Raw genomic sequence first — 16,271 nt, forward strand, 5'->3', positions numbered from 1 at the left:
AGTATCCGCAATAGATATACCAACCGCTTTAAAAGTGTTTAACTTTAGTTTCATACGTACAATGCAGGTAAAGGCTCATAAAATGCTTGTTTATTAAACAATATTTTCCTAGATTTAAAGGTTAAGTATTGAAATATCTCATGACTATAATACAGCTCTATCATATTTCGTAGATACTAAACGGCCTAAGTCTACGCATAAGTCGCGGCGAGACCGTCGCTCTAGTCGGCTCCAGCGGCAGCGGCAAGTCGACAGTGCTGCAGCTGCTGCAGCGCATGTACGACCCCGAGAGCGGCGGCGTGGAGGCGTCCGGCAACGACCTGCGGAACCTCAACGTGCGCCACTACAGGAACCACATCGCCGTGGTCGGCCAGGAACCCGTGCTGTTCGCCGGCACCATCAAGGAGAACATCAGGTGGGTTGACGCTGATCTTCCTTAAGTCTATGTTAAGAAACGCTAAGGAAAATGAGGTTGGATACCTAATTTTCGGGTTCGAAACAGCATTTGCCGACAAAGCGACCCTAAACTCGCGAAACCGCGCCCCATTTGACTCTAGCAATGTTCTAGCTAAATATGAGGTCGTCAATCGTCATATTTGTGTCGAACTTTTTGATTAAGTACCTACTTTACTTAAATTATCGTTGTAATCCATACTAATATTATAAATGCGAAAGTGTGTCTGTATGTCTGTCCGTCCGTCCGTCTGTCTGTCTGTCTGTCTGTTACCTCTTCACGCCCAAACCGCTGAACCGGGAAATTCGGTATGGAGATACTTTGAGTCCCGAGGAAGGACATAGGATACTTTTTATTCCGAAAAAATGTACGGTTCCCGCGCGATAAACGAATTTGGGCGCAACGGAGTTGCGGGCGTCATCTTGTTTAAAATATTTATTGCTTTGTCCACAGAATGAGTAATCCCTCCTGTTCAGACGAGGAGATAATAGTCGCAGCAAAGCAAGCCTACTGCCACACTTTTATAAAGAAGTTACCGAACGTAAGTTTTTCTTATTTCACGTCATACTTTGTCACTTTTCATTACAAACTACAGTCGGGGCAATTTAATAGGCCACATTTGACATCTGTCAGAATAATCTCCATAGTGAGGTGAGCTGCATAAAAACATCGACCAAAACGAATAAATCGATACGGACTTGAAATAAAATATTTGAATTTTATATGTTATTTATAAAACCAAAACGAATTCCTGTCCTATTATTATTTTTTTTTTTTTTGCAAATTCAAGGAGCAAAATAAGACAAGTACATAATTTACAAGAAAAATGGCATTTATTCACTTGAAATATCAAAACTGTTAAATTTTGTATTATCATTATTCATTTCACATGAATATGTGTTACTTTTCACAACGTGGTTATGAATTTATGGGGATATTTCGTTACAACTAATCAATGCATCTGATTCTACTTATTCGCTTTCGATTTTTAGAGTAACATCCCTAGAGTTTAAAAAGAAAAAAGGTCAGCTGACGTAACATTGTACCGACGTTCAGTTCTTTAAATCATAATTTGTTTTTTATGTTTAAAATTGTTTATCAGTGAAAATAAATAGTAAAAGAACTCGTATTGGTTATGTTTATAATAAATATGTAATCGTTATTAAAAAAAAGTGAATAAATTGTGCAGTAATAACAATGACAAAATATTTATTTTTTATGGCGTCGTTACAAGGCTACCAGGCTCAATTTTGTTGAACTGTCAAATGTGGCCTATTATATTGCCCCGACTATAATTACAATTTTATATCTTCTGAGATTGCTTAATATTTGTATACATCAACAATTTTATTAACCATATCTAAACGAAACTGAATGTATTAACTGTTCATAAGATGGCTTAAGGCTTATTATCATTGCAGGGATACAACACACTTATCGGCGAACGAGGAGCCCAACTATCAGGAGGTCAGAAACAGAGGATAGCTATAGCTCGCGCCCTGGTGCGGAGGCCAAAAATACTCATATTGGATGAGGCCACTTCGGCTCTGGACTCCCAGAGCGAGGCCAAAGTACAGCGGGCCCTGGACTCGGCGGCGTTCGGCCGAACCACCATTATGGTGAGCCACAGGTAGCTATGAGGGGTAGGTAGGTGGACTACTAACAGGCTTTATATTATGGGAATTCATAACTTGTTAGCATCGAGTAAGAATTTAACATAACTAAATTATCTGTACTGGACTTTGCTTATGTTTGTTTCGTATTTTAAGCTTTGCGTGTGCACTGCTTAAGAGCGAGCGAGCACACCGCACCGTCGCGTCGTCGCTCCGACGTTTTATATTCATATTTTAGGCTAGGGCTCCCACACAAAACTGCGAATTCGCATCGCATCGCATTTTAATTTTTATTATGAGTTTTGCCGCAGATATTTGCGATGCGATGCGAATTCGCAGTTATGTGTGGGAGCCCTTATATGCCACATTGCTGCTTTATATCGGACACGACATTTTGGATGTCACGTGTGATAAAGTGTGATGATGGATGACGCGCCGCGCTCGCATAATATTGTTTTGTCGCCCAACACAAATATCGACAACAATTCAGAATTCGGTACTTTTTTCCAACGACGCACCGGTGCAAAGCAATGTTGCTCAAACATTAACACTATTTTGAGGTGATCACACATTAGAATTCGTTGTATGAAATGATGCCTCGCATATTCGTCCACACCGTACACGTCGCACTACGTGTACTATGCAGTATGCAGTGCGTTCAACACGTACGGCGTGTACGGTGCTGACTTTGCGATGAGCTTTAGCAACCAGGCTATCAAATCTCACTAAAGGAGTGAGCACACTGAGACGGGCCGTGCCGGGGCACATCGCAAACTTCCGCCTCAATACAATTTGTATGGAAGCGGATGCGCCTATCGCACACTGTGTCGGGGCGCATCGGCGCGGATTTTTTCTCGGCGGATTTCCGTCAATGCGACACGGCCCAACAAGACTCTCTGCGCCCCGGCAACAATGTGCTATAGCAAGCGGCGCGCGGATGTGATGCGATGCTTCCCGGCACGCCCCGGCACAGTGAGCGTTAAAATCTGTCAATGCGATGCCACCCGACCCGGTAATAGTGTGCTATAGCGCATTTTGCGCTGCGCTGCGCTGCGCTGCGCCCCGACCCGCCCCTGCACGCCTCGGCACGCGCCGACAAAGTGAGCGCGAACCTTAAATCAACACATTCCACAGGTTGGCGACAGTATTGAACGCGACACGCATAGTGTTCATAGACAAGGGTCAGGTTATAGAGGAGGGTACTCACGAAGAGCTGATGAAGCTGCGCGGTCGGTACTACCAGCTGGTACTGGAGAACGAGCCCAGCATCGCCCCGGATAACACCAACAATGATAATAGTACTAAACGTGAGTATCCCGTTGATGTTGGTCTTACCCAAGGTCGGTTTTGGTACTACCAGCGCCCTGGGAGAAATTTCTTAGGTGCCCAGGCGCCCTGTCTGCGGCGCCCCTTTTAGTTTGCTTTCGGCGCTCCTTTTTATCCGGCGCCCTGGGGGCTGAGACTCACTCCGCAACTGAACTTTTACCTTTCATCTGTTCTTATCAACTCCACTTCAATTCGATAGACGGATCATTGTAAATTTCTGCAAGTTAAAAATGATATTTTCGGCTCAACTCTTGACTCTTGAAGGCTTAATTTTTTATTTTTTTATTTATTTAAATCAGGCTACGTAGGCCCATACAATATATACCTTAATGACTAACATACATAAAAATTATATAAACTTAACAACTACACATTATCACGAATTAACGGCGACGTGACGCGCGCTTCATTCCGGAGTCTCCCCCGGAACCTTCGGTAAACCACATCAGTCGGCCAGAATTCCTCCGCTTCAAAGGTCGGGAGAAGATGCGTCGGTACTCTCACCACAAAGGAACTGAAGTTGACCTTGTGGCGAGACTGCAGACGCTCGACCCTCAAGTGGAGGGATGTCTTCTTACTGATGTAGTCCACGACGTCTTCGACCTCCATGGACCAGTGCAGGCGGGATATGTACACGGGCGTCGCGGGGACCTCGCTCCGCAGACGCAGCTCAGGTACATATGGCGCGGTGCCGCGATGGTTGCGGGCGGCGGGCTTCTTCCTTCTTCTCTCCACCAGTATGAAGCCCTCCTCATCGCACCTCCTGCTCTCGTCCTTGCCAGGTCGAGAAGATTAGCCTTGCGGCTCTTCGTTGCCTTGCGGCTCTCCGTAGTCTTGCGACTCTCCAAAGCCGTAGGCTCTCATTTTCCCCATTTTTATGCGCCCGCGAGGGAGGCGCCTAAACCTTCACTTAAGAGTTATAGTCCCCAGTACACGGAACTAACTTTTTTTCTGATACATACAAATTTACCACTTTGTGAGTGCCTTGTTTACGATGAGTCCGACAAACTTTTCTATGCGAAAAATTTCAGCGCTGCTGCGTTTTCGAATACTTGACTCCTGGAATTGTCGATATGACGTCACCATGGCTCCTCGTACATACAACTTTCGTTTTTTGGAATTTGTTTAATAAAGTTAATTTAAAGACTGTGGTCAACTTGTCCGACAAGAATCACGCTGCGTCTGGAGTGTCCGACAGCCCAAAGATGTTGATTTCACTATTTATTTATTTAACAATTTATTGTGCACAAGAAACAATTACAATAAGACAATATACACAGTAAAACGACACAAAGGATCTGCTTATTTCTCACTATGGCTCTTCGTACATACAACTTTAATTTAATCAAATTTGTTTAATACGACACTCCAAAGATGTCGCTATGACGTCACTATGACTCTTCGTACATACAACTTTAATTTGTTTAATAAAGTTAATTTAAAAACTATGGTCAACTTGTCCGAAAAGAATCACGCTGCGTATGGAGAGCCCAAAGATGTTGATATTACGTCACTATTTATTTATTTAACAATTTATTGTGCACAAGAAACAATTACAATAAGACAATATACACAGTAAAACGACACAAAGGATCTGCTTATTTCTCACTATGGCTCTTCGTACATACAACTTTAATTTTATTCAAATTTGTTTAATAAAGTTAATGTAAAAACTGTGGTCAACTTGTCCGATAAGAATCACGCTGCATATTGGAGTTTCGACCAGCCCAAAAATGTTGATGTGACGTCATTATGTCTCCACGTACATGCAACTTTAAATTTAGTAGTTTTCGATTTAAAATAAAGTAGGGTAAATTACTAGTGATTGGACAGTGCCAGTCATTGGAAAAAACACAATATTTACTAAGGTTGCTTTACTTAAAAACTGCCCATTTTTTAAGTAATAGAATGCAACTTTAAGTAACGAAAGCATGGCTCTCCCACGTATAAATAAGTAAGGTGCGTCGGACGGACCATTATTGTCCAAATAAAAACTAACTTTTGATGTCTACAAAATATATTAGAATATGTATAGGTACTTATGACAATGTTAAGTGTAACTACAAAAGAGAATTTACATATTTATTTAATGTCAAGATGTTCCTTAACGAAAATAACCATTTTAAACCCACTAAAGTAGAAAATTAGCACATCCATCTAATGTTTCTAAAGAAATGTATTTTTATGGTATGACGAAAAAACACAAACATTACATAATATTTCATATTTTTCGTAACCTTCGAATAATTTTAAATGACAATAAAAACGTTGCCGTAACGACGTTGACAAGACGCCATGTCAACATCTCGATTTTGATACGATTTTGTTCCGGAATTCCTACGCGTTACAATGACATCAAAAACGAAATCGAAATCAGACTCGTATCAAGTTGATATCAATTTCGGGAGTAAGGCACCAGTTCTAAGTCGTCATATACTCTATAATTCTGTCTACTCTGACTTAAGAGTGAACGATACATAGATGTAACCTCGCCTATCATGTTGAGTTGGGTTGGAGTGGAGTCGATGCGATGTGCGAATACTTTTACTCTTATGTTAAGGGTGTCATTTTAAACACGTTTTTATTATGTTGCTGCAATTGCACTTTATTATTTAGTAAGCCAGGACCCTATACCATAAACGTTATATTTATGGCAATATTTCCATTGAAGATTGGCTTAAGCCCGGGCGCGCACTAGCGGCCAAGCCGCAGCGGCCATCGAGATAGATACCTTAGTATGAAACCGCCATACCTATACCACGCGCACCTGGCCGCAACGCGACCAGCGGCCACACCATACTTTCGATGGGCGCCGCAACCTGGCCGCTAGTGCGCGCCCGGGCTAAGTGTTTGGTATACAAAACCTTAAGCATACATATTAAGTAATATGTGTCGAATATTACTTACCACCATTCTAAGAAGATCTCTTAACAGGATCTCTTTATTTTGATTTTGCATCAAGCATGGCTAATCCCACTTCTGATTCAACAGAGGCAACTAATACACACCGATTTTCACCAATGATTGTTCACCAAGCCATCTATATACGGTGGAGTTTGAAGGTAGCTACTAACCATAACTCTTTACACATTTCACAGCCGCCTTTGACAATTCAGATACGAGAATACGTAAGCCCAAACTCCAGAAACTCGCGTCCATCGACTCCATAAAGAGCACTTCTACTGAAGAAGACGAGGAAGAAGAAGATGAAGTGGTTCTAGAAGATAATGAGGAGAAGGAATACGAACCAACTACGTGGGAGATACTCAAGTTGTGTGAGCCGGAAAAGTATTTGATGGCGATTGGGATCTTCGCAGCGGTCGCTGTGGGATCCTCTTTTCCGTGCTTCGCTGTTCTGTTCGGAGAGACTTATGGTGTAAGTATTCCTATAGCCTTTGTAACGGGAAAATGTATAGAGTCTCGAAATAAGAAAACATTTGTGGTTAGATACGTTGACTTATTGCAAGTTTTCTCTTTTACGTGTGTATAAATTGCTGTCTCGTTTTGACAGGTATACGTTAATATTTTTGTGCACAAGTACTTGTACTATTAACTATTCTGTGTCACAAGTAAATGTACGAATTTCTACATGCTTCGGGACTGGATTTTAGGAATGGAATTTATAATGTTTAGACTTATATGTGTCATGTGTGGATGTTAACTATGTAGGAAATAGTATTATGAAAAAAACTTTGAAATTCACAGTCACATTGTCAATTAATAATTTTGAGCTGAAAACTAAAGTATGTAATATTGCTGCCAGTTACTGCAATGTCATATACATGTCGCAGGCGGATTGTATAATCCGCCGTTTTACATTACAGCTAGCTGTTTTAAAAAACAGGGCCGTTTTGTAATGCAGCGATTTATTGATTTGAAAAATCGCTGGAATGTATTCGTCGCCGTACGTTATTCAAAACGGCAGCAATTTTTAGGTGCAATCAGTGACGGATTAAGACTACTTGATGCCCTAAGCAATCCATGCCTGTGGGCCCCCCTATCCGTATCTCGACTAGAATCGGTCTTTGAACCTTTACTCTTCTGGTGCCCCCTCAGACGTGATGCCCTAGGCAATTGCTTAATTTGATTAAGGGCTAATCCGTCACTGGGTGCAATTAAAGAATTTCTATTATTCTCAATATAAAACAGTAAAGAAAGTACCAGTACGAGGAAAGTGCGAAGCGGCTAAACGTGGGCCGCCCTATTGAAGAACGTATCGCAATAACAATCCGGCTAATCGTTAAACCGCTGCATTACAAAATGGCCCTGTTTTTTAAAACAGCTAGCCGTGATGTAATACGGCGGATTATACAATTCGTCTGCGACATACATATATAATTTGTTTGGGAAATATTTCAGTTGCTGGAGAGTAAAGACGAGAACTACGTCCGCAACGGCACCAACATTATCGCGATACTGTTCCTCATCGTGGGCGTCTACACCGGGATCGGGATATTCTTCCAGATATTCATATTCAACTTGACTGGCGTACGACTCACGGCAAGGCTTAGGTAATATTTTTGTGCAAGGTGGATTTATTCTGTTATCTTCCTCGTTCTTAGTGTTTTTTAAGAAATATAAGTCGAGAAGATACAAACGGTTACCAATTTCAACCCAGAATGGTCATTAATTGCTTCACATGCTCGCTGCAGCTGACATCTTGTTTAGAGTCTAACCAATGTAGTAAAATAGGTATACTCTTTCACAAACACCATCCATTGAGTGTCTAAAGTTTTCCTCGTAAACAGGGTTGCGGCATTCCGCGCGATGCTACAGCAGGAGATGGGATGGTTCGACAACCCCACCAACGGCGTCGGCGCGTTATGCTCAAGGCTGGCAGCAGATGCAGCTGCGGTGCAGGGGGTAAGAGAATACATATTATACATATTTAAATATGTGGTGTACTGTAATCTGTATACCTGAAGAATCATGAAATAAAAAGAAAGAAAACCTAGAAAAAGTTACCGGGAGAAGAAAATGTGTATGTCCTGATGTAGTGTCTTCAGGATGAAGCAAATACTAACTACAATCTTAATATCTGAGTATACGGAAATCATCTTATATATAAAAATGGATTTTCAAATGTCTTAGTCGCGCTAAAACTCGAAAACGGCTGAACGGATTGGGCTGATTTTAGTCTTAAAATATTCGTTGAAGTCCAGGGAAGGTTTTAAAGTGACACGAAGTTCACCGGGACAGCTAGTTATTATTATTTATTGTATTCAGTTGGCAGAGCTGACATAGTTTATTTTGTCACTAGATGACACCCGCAAATCCGTTGCGCTAAAATCGCGCGGTGAGCGTACATTTTTCCGGGATAATAAGTATGTCCATTCCCCGCGGGACTCAAAGTATCTCCATACCAAATTTCAGCAGAATCGGTTCAGTGATTAGGACGTGAAGAGGTAACAGACAGACAAATACACTTTCGCAATTTATATTATTAGTATCATCTAATAACGCCTCCGTGGTCCAGTGGTTTAGAGCACGGCTCTTGAGTCGGAGGTCGTGGGTTCGATTCCCGCGTTGGAAACTTGTTATTTCCAAGTTTGGTTAGCACAATACAGGCTGATCACCTGATTGTCTGACAAGTAAGATGATCCATGCGTCGGATTGGCATGTAAAAAGTCGGTCCTGCGCCTGATCTCTCGCCAGTCGTGTCGGTCTTCCGTCCCACTTGGCTATGGGAATAAAGGAATAGAGAGTGCTCTTGTGTACTGCGCACACACTTGGGCACTATAAAATTACTCCTGCGTAACTGGCCTGGTTTCAATGAAACTGGCCACCATCACCGAAACCGGTGTGGGAGTTATTATTATTATCATATGGATTATCTAAAATTATACTACTCATCCATGTGCGGTTTATATTCAGTTGGTCATATTTCTTACTTGTTTCAGGCCACAGGCACTCGCATCGGCGCGCTTATGCAGGCCTCCGCGACCATTCTGATCGGCATAGCTCTCTCACTATACTACACGTGGCAGATGACCCTAGTGTCCCTACTCTCAGTGCCCATGGTCATTATAGCAGTGGTGCTAGAGTCCAGGGTGCTAGCTGAGGGCATATCGACTGTGAGAGAGGCAGCTAACAAGGCGAACACTATAGCTACTGAAGCGATCACCAATATTAGGACTGTTTCGGCATTTTGTGAGTATTATCATGTGTTTTTGAGTTTTAGTTTGTCTTTGCTGTAGTTAGGTTAACTACAAACATTTTTGTATTGCATACAAGGCCCGAAAATAAAATAAAAAATGTGCAGCGAGTTTTGTTATAGTATACCCCTGGATCCCCTGGAGTTCGCACAGAACAAAATGAAACGAAAAAAGACGCATCATGCAACATGCGATGCCTAAACGCCGTACAAAAATGAAGTGTCAAATTGTGTGAAGACTGGAGTCACATTACTTAACACTTCATATTATACAATTCAATACTGTGTGTGTATCCAACTGTAAACTGACCCTTTGTCATTGATTTTAGGTGGCGAGGAGGGCGTGGTCGCCCGCTACCAGCATGCGGGCTCGAAGGCAGTAGCGAGCGCGCGGTCGTCGCTGCGGTGGCGCGGCAGCGTGTTCGCGTTCGGCCAGACCGCGCCCGTGGCTGGCTACGCAGTAGCGCTGTGGTACGGCGGCGTCCTCGTCGCTAATAGGGAGATACCGTACAAGGACGTTATCAAGTGAGTGTGTAGATTGGCGTAGGGTCGTCGCTGATGTCACTGCGACCCTTGAGGATCTATTGCGACTTCTTCGCATTGGAGAAGTCTTTCCCAAAGTGGGCGATAACGCCCCCCTGTGGGCGCTGAAGGTCTAGAGGGGGGCGGTGTGGGACCCAGAAAAAAATGGGGGTGTTGTGTAAAGGCTTGGGGTGATGTATTTCATCGGGATGCATTTTAAATTGAAACAAAAGGGGCGCTAAATTATTATTTGCTCCCAAAGAAGGCAGTAGACAAAAATAAGTTTGGGAACCCCTGCATTAGAGTACCGTGTCCAACCCAATGCTGCTCATAAATTGAACGATGTGGTTGGGGTTGGTGCCACGAATTTCCTCTGTGTATTAGTATTCGTAGCAATCATGTGGATGTGGAATGTGGATGAGAATTTGCCAATATACAGTATTCCTTATCTCCTAGGGTATCCGAAGCGTTGATATTCGGCGCGTGGATGATGGGCCAGGCGCTGGCGTTCGCGCCGAACTTCGGCGCCGCGGTGCTGGCGGCCGGCCGCGTCATGATGCTGCTGTCGAGGCAGCCGCTCGTCGCAACCACGCACGCGCCCTGCGTGTCAGAGTCTTACGTAAGAGCTTAAATTATGAACGGATTGTGGTACTTTAATCGATTGTTTCAAACGGTAGGATTTCCGATGACACTTCACACTTTAATTAGCTTTCCGTCTACAGGATTTCATATTTAAGATTATCCTTTCATCGTCATTCTAGTGATATCAACCTCTGTAATTGTGTAATTTATGTGTTGCTGTTTTAAAGCTATAGCGTTGTTTCTTTATCTCTTACCAACAGGTAGCAGAAGGCAAGATCCACTACAAGAACATGAAGTTCCGTTATCCGACGCGGCGTGAAGTGGAGGTGCTCCGGGGGCTTTCCCTGGTGGTGCCGGCGGGGCGGCGTGTGGCGCTAGTGGGGCCGAGCGGCTGCGGCAAGTCCACGCTCATGCAGCTGCTGCAGCGCCTCTACGACCCCGACGACGGCGCCGTCGTGAGTGTCGCTCTCTCTGTCTCTCCATTGTGTGCAGCATGAGATGGAGTTATGTGATACTTCTTATCTTTCTTCTTTCTCTCTCTCTTTCTAATTACATAATCTATGCTTCCCAGTACCTGGACGACCACAACGTCGTCAACGACATCCGTCTGTCCACGTTACGTCGGAACCTTGGCATCGTAGGCCAAGAGCCGGTGCTGTTCGACCGCTCCATAGCGGAGAACATCGCGTACGGGGACAACACGAGAGACGTGCCGATAGAGGAGATAGTCGCCGCGGCTAAGGCGGCTAATATACATTCGTTCATCGCTGCGTTGCCAGCAGTAAGTTTATTAACTTTTAATATTATTTTATTTTTATTACTAACCGTAGCTCAAAAAAGCGACGTTTTTTTTGTGTTCGTAAGAGTGTATGCGCGGAACACCCGCGTAAGCGCTTAAACTACTAATGCGATTTTATGAATCAGGTATCTTATGATTCGTTATCACACTAATATTATAAATGAAAAAAATTTAGTGTGTATGATCGTTGTTGTTATAAGTGATAGTTTAGGCTCTTGATAACGGCCTATGAAATATAACATTAACATTAACCTAAAATACATAAATATAACAATTAATATCAAATACGGGGCTAAGTAAATAGCGTCTTATTAAATGACAAAACTAAATGGATTATACCTCTTTACTTATACATTTTGACATTCTCAGGGCTACCAAACCCGTATAGGAGCGCGCGCATCCCAACTGTCTGGCGGGCAGAAGCAGAGGATCGCCATAGCACGGGCGTTAGTACGGAACCCCCGAGTGCTGCTGTTGGACGAAGCTACATCTGCCTTAGACACGCACAGTGAAAAGGTATATCATATACATAGATTAACTCGTCAACTGTTTAGGTAAACTGCCGTTTCAATAGAGAATAATACGTATTTCTTTAATACCAACGTCCAACACTCATGCCAATTGATCCATTCCAGAGTATACACTACAGTGTGTTAGTGTAAACACCGTTATCCTTGAAACCATCAAATGATCCCGTCAAAATGACCAACTTTTTCTATGAGAACAATGTTGGGAACTCAAAAAAAATGCCGTCTTCATACCCATACGGATGCCCGGATCGGCAATTTGTATGGGTACACGACGGATTTTTTTTAGTTTCCAGTATTGTTGTCAAAGAAAAAGTTGTTCATTTTGACGGACTCATTTGTTGGTTTCAAGGATAACGGTGTTTACACTAACATCTTGTATACAGTAATACATTTTAAAACTACTGAATCAATTTTGACTTTTGGCACAGGTATAACCCACGGAAAGAAAACACTATTTTTATAGTGACAAAATGTATGGGAATTCCGTTGCCCACAACGACTAGTTTTGTGCGCCAAGATTAATTTATTTCTGTATAAAGTTAGCAACCTCTAGTGGTACTTTTTTTTTTAATTTCCAGGTGGTACAAGAAGCCCTAGACCGTGCGAGCGAGGGCCGAACCTGCCTCATCATAGCGCACCGTCTCGCCACCATACAGAACGCAGACATCATATGCGTCATAGACCGCGGTGTCGTCGCAGAGATGGGCACGCACAGAGAACTGATAGCACTAGGCAAGATATACGCGAGGTTGTACGAGTTACAATGCGGGTTCATTGAGGAGAACGAGGAGAATTTAGAGGAGAACGCGTAATGTATTGTATAATCGCAACATGAAATGAAGGGGGGAGAGGTAAACAAAAATCATAATAGGCGCATATCTATGTCGAATGGACACAAGGTATTTTACACCAACAATTTAAACGGGGTCATATTATACCCTGTGAGTTTTGACCGCGCATATAAGTTGTAACCAGGGGTTTCCAGCGCCCCGCCCCCTAAGTTTTTACGTACATATACGCAAATGAAAACGGCATTAGATAATACATAAATTAATTTATAAATATACGTTTACAAAGACTCGTTATGTCGACGATACCTACTTTAAACAATAACTCGTAATGCCCGATACAGAAAAGGAATATGCACAGTTGTCAAAATAGATATTACCGTAGTAAATATATCTGGTGTGACCGAACTGTACAGATAAATCGTTACGTGTGTAAGTAAACATATTGTTATTTAATAACAGTACCTACTATGATGCCTTAATGATCAACGTAGAATGTTGCACTAGAGAGTGCCGGTAATATACTGCGTGAAATTTTAATTGTTGTTTTCCCGCAGTTAAATGATTCTATCTTAGTAGTACAATAGATTTATGAAGTTTTTTGATGCAAATTATAAAAAAAATTGCCCGGGTCATAGCCGCTCGCGCCTATCGGCCTAAAGTTGCCATAGTACGTCATACAAAATATTTTTAATTTTCAAATATTAAATAACGTGCATAATTCGATAGTAAACCGTTCTGCTGCGGGAAAACAATCACTAAATTTTCACGTTGTATTATAAAAAATAATATAAAATACGTGAACATGAGTCATGCATGACACAAGCTAAGATTGTGTAAAAATAACTTTAATGTATACAATAAGATATACTATTTATTTTTAAATTCTAGTCAAATTATAATTAAACTAGCTTGCTTGACAGTAATATTATAAAATATTTTATGGTATTTTCGTAAAACGACGAACCTAGAACTTGCTTTAATTTGCCATGGTAAATTACAAACTAGCAAGAAAATAAGTTCTAAATATGTATAAATCTATAATAGGCAAAACATAATTATTGCTCCTGTAATAAATAAATATATTCGAGACTTAGGTCGAGTAGTTTCGTACCTTTTTAAACCTGTGTATATGACCTATAGTAGCAAGAACAAGCTACTTCTTGAACCTTTCCAATAAAGGACTTTTCCACATTCCCTTTACCACATATCCTTGACATTCCCCTAAAAGACATTACGTAATAATTATTTGTAGTTAAAACAATATTCTTCATATAACCTCATCCTCTTAGGCCCAAGCTATGTCTTAAAATTTGCTTGTACCTAAGTAAAAACTTAGCTTCGCAACCTATATTACAAATTACAAGATAATATGTAATAAAATAAGTATTAACTTGTGAATTGATTAAAATTGAAATATTATGGAAAAATAATGCCTTGTAAAATCATTGTAATTAATTGTAGATAGTAAACACTTAATTTTAAGTGCCTTTTAAATCGTGTCTTTCGGCGCACAAATAAGTATTTCTTGTTAGTAGATGTAAGTGCTACTGCCTAATACACACTCAACTAATAAATCACCCTTTAATAATAGTTCCTTGTCCTTCGTAAATTTTAGAGAATATTGATAAAATTTGAAGTAAAAGTGCCTCTGAATTTATCTCTGCTCCACGACTGGACTACAGAATTATTACGTACCCCGGCTTTTGGCTTGGTAACTCATCAAAACCTTAGCACTAACCAGTTAAGTAGTACAGTGCTCCCAAAGTAGTAATGCGCATAATATAAATTTTCGTAATTTTTCGGCAACGGTCGTATTTCCCGAGCGTCGGAAGACGTCACTGCAAGCGCTGCTGTTTTAAACTTAACTTTAAGAAAAACAGCGCTTTGCAGCGACGTAGAGGCACCTGAAGTTGCTTGGACGTTACCATGGTAACGTCGCGGTGGCTTCCCGGTGAGTTAGCGACAGCGGACAGTCACCGGCTATATGATATTTACTTCTATTTCCTTTGAACAAGGTGCAAAATGATGTTTCATAGATTCGGGTGTTTTCGTGATTACGACAATTAGCGAAGATTTCCATGCGCATTATTAATTTGGGAGTACTGGTACTTTATAAGAACGTAGAAGTTCTATTTTGTCTTTCCAAAAACTATTCCCAGAAAGCTTAAGCGTACCGATTATTGTTTATGCTTCCAACTCCAAAATCAAGGCTATTTCTGCTTTAAAATCGTTAGCATTTGTAAAATGGATAGTATTTGTGTAAATTGTGCTCAACAATGTTTGTGATCGAGATATTTTTATAATTAGACATAAAATACTACTAATTGTGTATTTACTAGTTTAATTGTAGATAATAAAATTGAATTATTATGAAAAGGTTTTTTTTCCTATAATATTATTAGAACATTTAGTTTTGCTGGTCATTATTTATTATATTTTGTATGATATATTATAGTCGTTAGTGGGTGAGTGAGTGTTTGATATCAAAACATCAACACAACAAGATCAATTATAATAAAACATGAAATATTACATTTTAAAACTTTATTTATAAGTATCATTTTCTAACAAATTTGCATTTATTCTAACGAAATGGCAGTATCGTCAACAAAAAAGTAACAATAAATAAATATGAGGTTCACTATTAAAAAATTTAAAACATCTATAAATACTTACCAATTTATATAAATAACGATATCAATAACATAATAAGATTCATACCATTTCTCAATTCACCGAAGGATCGCAGGAATGGTTTTTAGTGGGAAATTGTTTAAAGACAAGAATTGATGATATAATGGTGTATTCAGAACGGCAATTTAAAAGAATTCGGCTGATAAAGTTTTATAAAATCATAACGAGAAATAGTAATAGCAATTTTGCATGGTGATATTTTCAAATATTCCTTATTATACTAATTTCATAGTACACAAGGAATAATTTCTGTTTTAGGTAAGTATTAAAAAATCTACGGAACAAAAACAATAAAATATGAAACTGCCAAAGCACCTGTAATATCCTTATCCTCGCTCAAAATAATGCAGTCTACTGTGTACTGGACTACTGGAAACCTAGCTTTAGGCCAAATAAGACTGACAAGAAAACAGTTTCATACTGTTTATATACATAACCAGAAAATCTGTGCAAATTACTAAATAGAGAAATGTATAAAATTTCTAAGTAGCAGCAACAAAACATACGCATATTTACATAACCAATTGTTATTTTAATCTCAGGTATTGTCTATGCGATTTAGCCAATGCTATCACCGTTTCTATCATCACATTATATTCCTAATAACATTAATTTACGCTCTAAAGTCTATACAATAACGACACATCTGCAATAATTTTTTTTTTAAATAAATAATTGATAGGGTAACTCATACAAAAAATACTGTTATCGCGCGCGATCGCTTTATGTGTACTATTAACGCTCGTTCAAATTAAACCGTCAATACACTTCAAATTTAATTCCCTCTTTTTATTATTAGTTATTAC

The 16,271-nt window shown here is 40.4% G+C and overlaps 1 protein-coding gene across 1 annotated transcript in view; it reads left to right on the top strand.

Moving 5' to 3' along the window:
* The window catches only part of LOC121726529 (multidrug resistance protein homolog 49), a 34,799-nt gene extending 21,492 nt beyond the window's left edge, over positions 1–13,307 (top strand). Inside the window, exons 11-24 of the mRNA XM_042113925.1 lie at positions 174–415; positions 908–995; positions 1,876–2,084; positions 3,202–3,374; positions 6,492–6,769; positions 7,753–7,904; positions 8,142–8,256; positions 9,294–9,543; positions 9,877–10,072; positions 10,526–10,688; positions 10,912–11,106; positions 11,223–11,432; positions 11,820–11,966; positions 12,559–13,307. Of these exons, the coding sequence (XP_041969859.1) occupies positions 174–415; positions 908–995; positions 1,876–2,084; positions 3,202–3,374; positions 6,492–6,769; positions 7,753–7,904; positions 8,142–8,256; positions 9,294–9,543; positions 9,877–10,072; positions 10,526–10,688; positions 10,912–11,106; positions 11,223–11,432; positions 11,820–11,966; positions 12,559–12,792 (2,652 nt within the window). The 3' untranslated portion in view covers positions 12,793–13,307. The remainder of the gene's footprint in view (positions 1–173; positions 416–907; positions 996–1,875; positions 2,085–3,201; positions 3,375–6,491; positions 6,770–7,752; positions 7,905–8,141; positions 8,257–9,293; positions 9,544–9,876; positions 10,073–10,525; positions 10,689–10,911; positions 11,107–11,222; positions 11,433–11,819; positions 11,967–12,558) is intronic.
* Positions 13,308–16,271: the final 2,964 nt, after the last annotated feature.

The sequence above is a fragment of the Aricia agestis genome, chromosome 4, assembly GCF_905147365.1.
Source record: "Aricia agestis chromosome 4, ilAriAges1.1, whole genome shotgun sequence".
NCBI lineage: Eukaryota > Metazoa > Arthropoda > Insecta > Lepidoptera > Lycaenidae > Aricia > Aricia agestis.